This window comes from Rana temporaria, chromosome 12, assembly GCF_905171775.1.
Source record: "Rana temporaria chromosome 12, aRanTem1.1, whole genome shotgun sequence".
NCBI lineage: Eukaryota > Metazoa > Chordata > Amphibia > Anura > Ranidae > Rana > Rana temporaria.
The window spans coordinates 143141430-143151805 of record NC_053500.1 but is presented as its reverse complement, the minus strand read 5'-3'; the positions used below and the strand labels follow the sequence as shown (position 1 = coordinate 143151805).

General features: G+C 48.3%; 1 protein-coding gene across 1 annotated transcript; it reads left to right on the top strand.

Moving 5' to 3' along the window:
• Positions 1-1941: 1941 nt before the first annotated feature.
• On the top strand, positions 1942-9645 carry TK1 (thymidine kinase 1). Its single transcript, XM_040331044.1, has 7 exons — positions 1942-2248; positions 3163-3194; positions 3314-3427; positions 4576-4669; positions 5779-5868; positions 6251-6370; positions 7842-9645. The coding sequence occupies exons 1-7, from the start codon at positions 2183-2185 to the stop codon at positions 8022-8024; spliced, it is 699 nt and encodes a 232-aa protein (XP_040186978.1). The 5' UTR covers positions 1942-2182; the 3' UTR covers positions 8025-9645.
• Positions 9646-10376: the final 731 nt, after the last annotated feature.

The following is a 10376-nucleotide window of genomic DNA, read 5'->3' as shown; positions in this document are numbered from 1 at the left end:
GTTCTCTGAACTTTCGACCGTCAAGAACGCGGTGACGTAAAACACTACGACGAGCCGAGAACATGAAGTTCAATGGTTCCGAGCGTGCGTCAAATTGTTTCCGAGCATGCGTCGGAATTTTGCGCGTCGGTATTGCTACAGACCTTCCGATTGGAATTTTTTTCCGTCGTAAAATTTGACACCCAGCTCTCAAATTTTTGCTGGCGAAAATTCCGATAGAGCCTACACGCGGTCGGAATTTCTATTCTAAAGCTCACATTGGACTTTTCTTGTCGGAATTTACGATCATGTGTATGCGGCATAACATATCTCCTGTATTAAAGCACCCCCCATTCTGGATGAAGGAGAACAGGAGGCACAGCAGACAGCAGCAATGTCAGTTTGGGGGGGGGGGGGGACTGTATACAGTGTATACACTAACAACCTGAAGCCAAACTTCAGCTCACATTTTGTAAGCAGTGACAGCAAAATGTTTTTTTCCTTTTGGGATAAATGTTTTATGTAAAGATTGTAAATATTTCTAAAAAAAAAAAATTCCCATATACAAATATGTGTAAATATTTAAGTGCCGGTTCACACTGTGCGATGCGAGAACCCTGTGTGGGTTCCGGTGACTTGTCGTTAAAGGGGTTTTCCACCCATTTTTTGAGTTTATTAAAAGTCAGCAGCTACAAAAAGCATAGCTGCTGGCTTTTAATAAACAGACACTTACCTGCTCCACGGCTCCAGCGACGCGCCGGCCGGGGCTCCGCTCCTCGCCCCCCCTCGCCGGCCGGCGTCTTCTTTCTTACTGTGGGCATCCGGCAGTGACAGCTTACGGCTTCACGGCCGGGCACCCACTGCGCATTCGCGAGCGGTGCGGCGCCGTCCGATTGGACAGGCGCTCGCCTACAGGGAGAGGCTGTGAAAAGGCGATTAAGCTAATCGCCTTTGCAGCCCCTCGGCGGAAGGAGGAAGTGGGACAGGAAGTCACCTTCTCCTGAAGCCCCCACTCCCCCCCAAAAAAAATTACATGCCAAATGTGGCATGTAAGGGGGCGAGGAGTGGGTTAAGCGGAGGTCCATTTTTAGGGTGGAACTCCGCTTTAAGGTTCCCCTATCGAGATGGTTCCTGTAAGGCAGGGGTGCCCAACCAGTGGCCCGGGGGCCACATGAGGCCCGCGGAGACCTCTGATGTGGCCCGCGACCTCCTGCTCTGGGATGTAATAAAGTAGAATAGAATACTGTTATTAAAGGTAAGTTTATTACTAAAATCACAATATAAATCGGATATAAATATAAATTAGATATAAATTAGATATAAATATAAATCGGATATAGATATAAATGAGATATAAATATAAATCAGATATAGATATAAATATAAATCAGATATAGATATAAATATAAATTAGATATAAATTAGATATAAATATAAATCGGATATAGATATAAATGAGATATAAATATAAATCAGATATAGATATAAATATAAATCAGATATAGATATAAATATAAATCAGATATAAATGAGATATAAATATAAATCGGATACAAACATAAATTAGATATAAATGAGATATAAATATAAATCGGATACAAATATAAATCAGATATAAATATAAATCGGATATAAATATAAATGAGATATAAATATAAATCGGATACAAATATAAATCAGATATAAATATAAATCGGATATAAATATAAATCAGATATAGATATAAATCAAATATAAATCAGATATAAATATAAATCGGATATAGATATGAATGAAATACAAATATAAATCAGATATAAATATAAATCAGACACAAATATAAATCGGATACAAATATAAATCGGATACAAATATAAATCGGATACAAATATAAATCGGATACAAATATAAATCTGACACAATGTATTCATTGGCTGATTTTTGGCGCTTTTCTCTACAATTCGGAAATGTAAATCCCCTTCTTATGGCGCCAAACCTGCAGCTGTCAGACGCCTGCCAATCATTCACAGGCACGCCCCTTTCCGGGGGAGGGATTCACCGCGCTCTGCCTCGCTGATTGGTAGAGCCGGCCACTTCCGCCGTCTCTGATTGGCCGGGCGCTGTGCCGGAGCCCGCGCAGCTGTTTGAATCGCGGACTTGTATAGAGAACTCCCGCCGCTCCTCCGATCACTCCGCGCGATACCGATCTACCTGCACCGACACCATGAGCTGCCTGAACGTGCCCGATGTCATGCCCGGATCACCCAGCAAGACCCGGGGGAAGATCCAGGTCAGTACCGACCACACCGGACAATGAGGGGACCCCCCCCCCCGTTCTGGGCTCATTATACCCGGAACATCGTTTCTATGGGGTGATAAATCGTTATGGGGGGCACACATGACAAATTATATGAGAAGGGGGTGCAGAAATATGTGATGTGGGGTTGAGGGGGGTGATTATTATAGAGGGGGGCAAGATAGACCATTATTGGGGGGTATGCCTTTAAGGTTACTATAGACAGGGCCAGATATTTATGGGGGTGATAATCATTATTGGGGGGGGGGAATTGCATGTACCTAAACTTTTATTTTTGGGGGGCAGATACATTATTAGGTGACAACTCATGATTGGGGGGGGGGGGGCAGATAAACCATTATTTTTTATGGGCTGAGAGATCATTATAGGGGGGGAGAGCAGATCATTATTGAGGAGGGAAGTGACTAAAATTATAATGGGGGGGGGGGGGGCGGCAGATACATTTTTTATGGGGGTGATAAATTGTGGTTGGGGGCAGGTAAATCGTTTTGAGTAGGAGTGCAGATAAACCATTTTTCTGTTTGGGGGGGAGTATATATATATTTTTATGGGATGAGAGATAATTTTAGAAGTGGGTGATAAATCCATTATTGGAGAGGGTGGTGATTAATCATTAAGGGGGGGGGGGATATTTTAATGGGGATGAATGGGGGGGCAGACTGATCATTATGAAATGGAGGGCGGGTAAACCATTATTTTTCGGTGGGGGGAGCAGATGCATTGTTTTGGCTCATATTAGCACATTGTTATGGGGGGAGGGGAGATAAATTATTAATGGGGGGGCGGCGCAAGGTGATAGCTAGAGTGAAAGTGACCGTTGGTTGAGGGATCTGTTTTCCCATGGTGCACCTTGGTGAAGGAATAACTAAATCCACTTTGTCTTTCAGGTGATCTTTGGTCCGATGTTCTCTGGGAAGAGGTGAGTCCCCCGGCGTATTCCTGTCTGTGTGTGTCTCCTCCGGCGTATTCCTGTCTGTCTCCTCCGGCGACATCTGAAGGGTTCTTATGTTGGTCTTTTTTATATTTTTTTCATTCCAGTACGGAGTTGATGCGTAGAGTGCGGCGCTTCCAGATCGCGCAGTATAAATGTATGGTGATAAAGTACGCCAAGGACAACCGGTACAGCCAGGAGCAGCTGGCCACACATGACCGGTAGGGAGAACTTCTAATGTGTTGCATGTGTCTTTTATAGGGCGGATTGATCCCGGGACTTTTCTGATGGTTTTTCCAGTGAAATCGTTAGAAATGCATTGAAATGTGGGTCAACACTGACTCGGGGGGGGGCGGGCATCCTTTTAGAGAAAGTGGGGTTCCTTGGGGAGCATCCTCTTAAGACACAGTCCAGTTCCTTGGGGGAGCGTCCTATATTCACAGTGGGCTTCGTTTGGGATCTTCCTTGGGGAACATCCATTTAGACATGGTGGGGGCCTCCTTGGGTGGGGGGTCTCTTTGGGTTTCCTTGGGTGGGGGGTTTCCTTGGGTGGGGGGCCTCTTTGGGTTTCCTTGGGTGGGGGGCCTCTTTGGGTTTCCTTGGGCTGGGGGCCTCTTTGGGACTCCTTGGGCTGGGGGCCTCTTTGGGACTCCTTGGGCTGGGGGCCTCTTTGGGACTCCTTGGGCTGGGGGCCTCTTTGGGACTCCTTGGGCTGGGGGCCTCTTTGGGACTCCTTGGGCTGGGGGCCTCTTTGGGACTCCTTGGGCTGGGGGCCTCTTTGGGACTCCTTGGGCTGGGGGCCTCTTTGGGACTCCTTGGGCTGGGGGCCTCTTTGGGACACAGTGGTGTGTCTGTCTGCACAAATGGCTTCCCTCAGACACCACAATGTTCTCTGTGCAAATAAAATTTTGATCTGAACTCTGAACAGGGATTGCCCACAAATGGTATTTGTTACTGAGCCGTGCTGTAGACTAGCTATATATCTACAGTGTGAGATGTAAGGCACTGCTGTCTCCGATGTGGTCTCCCCCCACAAAGACACAATGCAGAACAAAGCATTGTAAGTCAGTGATGGGGAGAAGATCGGCTGCCGGTAGAGCGGACAATGCCGGGAAATGGTCCTTCACCCTCACACTAAACTTCATCAGTTTTCAGGGCCGAGTTCCTCTTTGTGGTTCAACTTTTTATACTGATGATTAAATTTCAATATAAAATGCATCGGGCAGAAAGCACAGCACAATGGGGGGGGCGCCTTATATCGGGCATACATGGGCCCTTCACTATCAACGGGCCCTGTAGGAACATTTTTGGGTAAAAAAAAAAAAGCTTTATGTTTTTATATTGATTTTGTTCCCGTCTCCGCCCACAGTCACACGATGTCCGCGGTTTCCACCTGCAGCCTGGCGGATGTGTTCACGGAGGCTCTGAACTGTTGTGTGATCGGCATTGACGAGGGCCAGTTTGTAAGTCTCTATTATAGGGGACCATGAATCTTATTAAGGAGGGGGAGATGTATTATGGGTATTGGGGGGGGGGGGGATGATGGATCTTATGTGGGAGGGGATGGATATTATGAGTTAAGGGGTTGATGCCTTATAGGGTGTGAGGGTGATCAATGTTTTTTTTGGGGGAGGCTGGGGTGATTCATCTTAATATGGGGGGCAGACAATAAATCATGATTAGTGGGGATGGGCAGGACTTAGGGTGGTGGGGCCCCCTGGGCTTAATTGAAGGGGCCCTCTGGAGCAGAGAAGCGGGGAGTTGGGTTATTACCGCCGACCAATCATAGTTGTTGAGGGGTTGGATCCACCGACCTATCGAAGTTGTTAAACAGGGGGGCTGCCACTGGACAGACTTCTTACCTCTTCCCAGGGCCGCCTTCAGTAATTTTGGGGCCCCTTACACAGCTGCAGTTAAGGGGCCCCCTGGAGCATCAAAGTTGTTGAGTGGGGGGTGCCGAGGATTACATCCATCTCCCGAAGTTGTTGAGCGGTGGGGGTGCTGAAATTGCCGTGAACGGGGGGGTTGCTGCGAAATTGCGGGAGGGGGTTTGCTGCGATTGCTGCGAACGGGGGGTTGTCGTGATTAAGCACGGGGCCCCCTATTGGGTGGGGCCCATGGGCTTGAGCCCAGTCAAGCCCAATTGTAAGTCCGACCCTGGGGATAGGTGTTATGATGGATCTTATTCTGGGGGGGAGCAGATTACTGGATGTTATGGGGGGGCAATGATGGATCTTATGGGGTGGGGATAACAACAGATCATCGTGGGGGGGAGGGGGGGTGATAGATCTTATGTGAGTGAACAATGGAGCGTATTATGAGGGGGGGCAATGGATTTTATTACTGGGTCAATGGGTTTGTATTTTGGGGAATGAGATGATGGTGCTTGTTATGGAGGGATGCCATGTTGGAGTTTATTATGGGGGCGGTCAGGGCCTATCTTATCTGGGGGGGTGATGGAACTGTATTTATTGGTGGGGCGGTCATTTTTCTTGTTTGGGAGGTGATTATGGCGCTCATGGGGATGACGGATTCCATACCATCCGGTGATCAGTGACTCTTCTCCCCGCAGTTCCCGGATATCGTTGAGTTCTGCGAAGAAATGGCCAACAAGGGCAAAACCGTCATCATTGCCGCCCTGGATGGGACGTTTCAGAGGAAGGTGGGTAGGAGATGAATCCCCTGTTCATAGCCCACAGTGTGCATCCAGTACATGGGGGAACCTGCGGGGGTGGGGAGATATCGTCTTGTACGTTCCCATGTACTGGAATAAAGCTGTGGAATTGTATATTGGGCGGCGCTGATTATTAGGATACAGAGTGACCTGCGTTGGTTCACACAGTGACTGCGAATCATGTGCCGCTCCCCCCTGATTGGTGGCTGATGATGCTGGGTGTGGCCTTCTAGCAGTAAAATACCACGATTTACTGAGCGTCTTTGTGAACGGAGCCTACAGATCGGCGCCGCCTTCTCCTGAACACCCAGCGACCCGATTTATTTTCTTCTGGACTATAACTCTCATATTCTCCTTCCGTTATTTCCAGCCTTTCGGGGACATCCTAAATTTGGTGCCGCTGGCGGAGAGCGTGGTGAAGCTGAATGCGGTGTGCATGGAATGTTATCGGGAAGCCTCCTACACCAAGAGACTGGGAGCCGAAAAAGAGGTGAGCAGCCCATAACAACCACCACCCCTACCCCCCCCACCACAATTTAAAAAATATATATATTTTTTTATTTATCATTATTATTTTTTTACTGGAATCAACATCTGTTTTTCTGTGCCAGTCTTTTGCCTATTTAACTACTTTAAGGAGCGCTCCACGCAGATATGCTGCGGCAGGGCGGCCCTCCTGGGAGGATGATGACGACTCTTGGTTACAGCGAAGGGAATTCTTAACCCCTTCCCGACCGCCGCCTGTACATATACGTCGGCAGAATGGCACGTACAGGCACATTGGCGTACCTGTACGTCCCTGCCTAGACGTGGGTCGGGGGTCCGATCGGGACCCCCCCCCCCCCGCGACTTGCGGCGGTCGGGTCCCCTCGGGGAGCGATCCGGGACGACGGCGCGGCTATTTGTTTATAGCCGCTCCGTCGCGATCGCTCCCCGGAGCTGAAGAACGGGGAGAGCCGTGTGTAAACACGGCTTCCCCGTGCTTCACTGTGTCGGCGCATCGATCGCGTCATCCCCTTTATAGGGAAGACACGATCAATGACGTCATTACTACAGCCACACCCCCCCTACAGTTGTAAACACACACACACAGTGTACACCAAATCCTACAGCGCCACCTGTGGTTAACTCCCAAACTGCAACTGTCATTTTCACAATAAAGAATGCAATTTTTAAATGCATTTTTTGCTGTGAAAATGACAAAAATCCCCAAAATGTGTAAAAATTGTCCGAAGTGTCCGCCATAATGTCGCAGTCACGAAAAAAATCGCTGATCACCGCCATTAGTAGTAAAAAAATAATAAAAATGCAATAAAACTATCCCCTATTTTGTAAACTTTTTTTTTTTCATAATTGTCGCTCTATTTTTGTTTATAGCGCAAAAAATAAAAACCGCAGAGGTGATCAAATACCACCAAAAGAAAGCTCTATTTGTGGGAAAAAAAGGACGCCAATTTTGTTTGGGAGCCACGTAGCACGACCGCGCAACTGTCTGTTAAAGCGACGCAGTCCCAAACTGTAAAAACACCTTGGGTCTTTGGGCAGCAATATGGTCCGGGGCTTAAGTGGTTAAAGGATCACTAAAGATAAATAACAAACATGTTATACTTCCACTGTACAGCTCGTTTTGCACACAGTGGACCCCGAACCTGGTCTTTTGGGGTTCCCCAACGCCCTTTGGACCAAAATCCACGGTTTTGTCCGATTGTGTGTACGAGGCTTTAGAGTAGAGGAAGAATTATTTGTGTGTTTTGTTTGTTTTTCTTAGCCAAAAAAAAAAAATTCTGATTTGTTACATGCATGTTAGATTTCTAAACTGCCCCGGGAGAACACGTCTCCTATGTTGCCATCCTGCTGCTCTTATCTGACGCTTTGCATACGTAAATTACAGCTGACTTTTATTATTATTATTGAGTGGAGTCGTCTAACATTGACCCCCCTCCCCTCTGGTGTGTCCGCAGGTGGAGGTGATCGGAGGGGCAGATAAGTACCACTCGGTGTGCAGACTTTGTTACTTCAAGAAACCGCAACCGACGCAAGGGAAGGAAAATCTTCTCACCCTCCAGGACAAATCCAATGTAGCCAAAACCTTGCCGGGTGCGTCCCCTCGCAGGCCTCTGATGCAAATCCAGCCCTCTGCGTGACACAGTGGTTTGTGTGTGTAGTGGGCGGCTGTGACCTCTGGGGGGCGCTGGAGGACTGACTTGAAAGACTCGGCTTGCGTTCGTGTGGGGAAATGCAGAAAGTGTGCTTTGTAAATATGAATTTGTTTTTATTTTGTTTTTAGTCTTTTGTTACTGCCATGCTTTGCTCAGCTGCTGTGTATATAAATCATATCATCTATGGGCTTTTTATTGCTGGGGCTCCAACACAAGGGGATCCAAGACTTGTCTGTAGATGTGTCAAACATCGTATCATGACGTTTGTACCTTTCCTTTACGGGTACTCCAAGCTTTTATAGAACTACAAGTCCGGCCGTCAGCCTCTGGTGGCCGTGCCGTCAGCCTCTGGTGGCCGTGCCGTCAGCCTCTGGTGGCCGTGCCGTCAGCCTCTGGTGGCCGTGCCGTCAGCCTCTGGTGGCCGTGCCGTCAGCCTCTGGTGGCCGTGCCGTCAGCCTCTGGTGGCCGTGCCGTCAGCCTCTGGTGGCCGTGCCGTCAGCGCCGCAGGTTGAGTACCCACGCTTTACAGAAAACCTTTATTATATTGCAGCTTACTAAGCCTCATACACACGATCGGACTCTAACCCCCCCCCCCCCCCCCCCCGATTTTGGTTCAAAGGGCATTGGCCGTGATCTTGTTCTTCATTCACACGGCCCAACATTTTCAGCCAGCATTCACCAAAGACCTTGTTTTTTCAGCTCTTTACTGCCACCCTTTGGGCAACTTCTGCTATTGTCTGATGGTTTAGCATTGGTTCCAAGCATGCGTGTTTGTACTTTTGGCGTTTAGTTGGATGGCCTTGCGTACACACACACACACGATTGGCAATAAATCTGTTACATCGGATTATCCAGACGGTTGGTTGATCATGACCAGCCAACATTTTGTAGTCGCTAATTCCGCCAACAATTGTCTGATGGAGCGTACACACGGGGTTGGATTATCCGACGCAACATGTTATCAGACGATTATTGACGTAAAATTGGATCGTGTGTACGGCCCTTAAAGCCTCGTACAGACTATTGGATTTTCTGACTGGAATTGTGTGATGACAGGCTGTTGTCGGAAAATCCCACTGTTTGTACGCTCCATCGGACAATTATCGGATTTTCCTACAGCAAATGTTGGCTAGCATGCTTTAAAACTTTCCGACAACAAATGTGCGTTGTCGGATTTTCCGATTGTGTGTACAGAAGTCTATCGGACAAAACTCGCATGCTCCGAAGCAATGCTCACCATAACACAACATTAGCAGAAGTTGCCCAAAGTGTGGTGCTGGGAAACATGCAATTTCGTGTTTGTTGACCGATAATTCTTGGCCGTGAACTTGTATTGCATACAAATGGCAAATGCTTTTCGGACAAAAGTCCTACGTTGTGTCCACGGAAAATCTGATTGTGTGTACCATGGCTGCTTTCCCCTAGTGATCTGTAATTTTGTTGCTTTTCAAAATGAACAAGAGCTCCAACAAAATGTATCAATTTTATAGTGATGAGACAAACTATTTAACCACCACCGGCGCCGGCGGGACGACTTAGAATGATCAGCTTTTATTTATATTAGGGCCGGTTCACACCATAGGAATGCAGTCTGGATGCTTTTCTTCATGTGTGTAAGGGGTGGGACCGGCTGACCGGGTCTCTTCCCGGGGTGGGACCGGCTCTCTTCCCGGGGTGGGACCGGCTGCCGGGGTCTCTTCCCGGGGTGGGACCGGCTGACCGGGTCTCTTCCCGGGGTGGGACCGGCTGACCGGGTCTCTTCCCGGGGTGGGACCGGCTGACCGGGTCTCTTCCCGGGGTGGGACCGGCTGACCGGGTCTCTTCCCGGGGTGGGACCGGCTGACCGGGTCTCTTCCCGGGGTGGGACCGGCTGACCGGGTCTCTTCCCGGGGTGGGACCGGCTGACCGGGTCTCTTCCCGGGGTGGGACCGGCTGACCGGGTCTCTTCCCGGGGTGGGACCGGCTGCCGGGTCTCTTCCCGCACTATCCATGTGTAATTGTTTCCTTTTTTTTATCTGTGATGTGTATGGATTTTATTTGTGACATTTTAGCACTTAACTCTATAAAATGCTTTCTGGTTTGCTTGGGAAAGAATGTTCTGAATATGAAAAGGAGGTGGGGGTTCCTGGATGATGTAATTGTGTATCCCCCCCCCCTTCAAAATTTACACTGACCCTGATATGGCAAATGTGCCCCCCTTGTGGATACTTAATAACGCTTCCAGAGCTGGGGATCAGCTATTTTCAAGAAATGTCAAACTGCAGCTTCCCAGTTCTTAGCTAGAAGAGAAAACTAATGCAGCCACCACATCTATGAAGAAGATTTTCAGCGAGTACA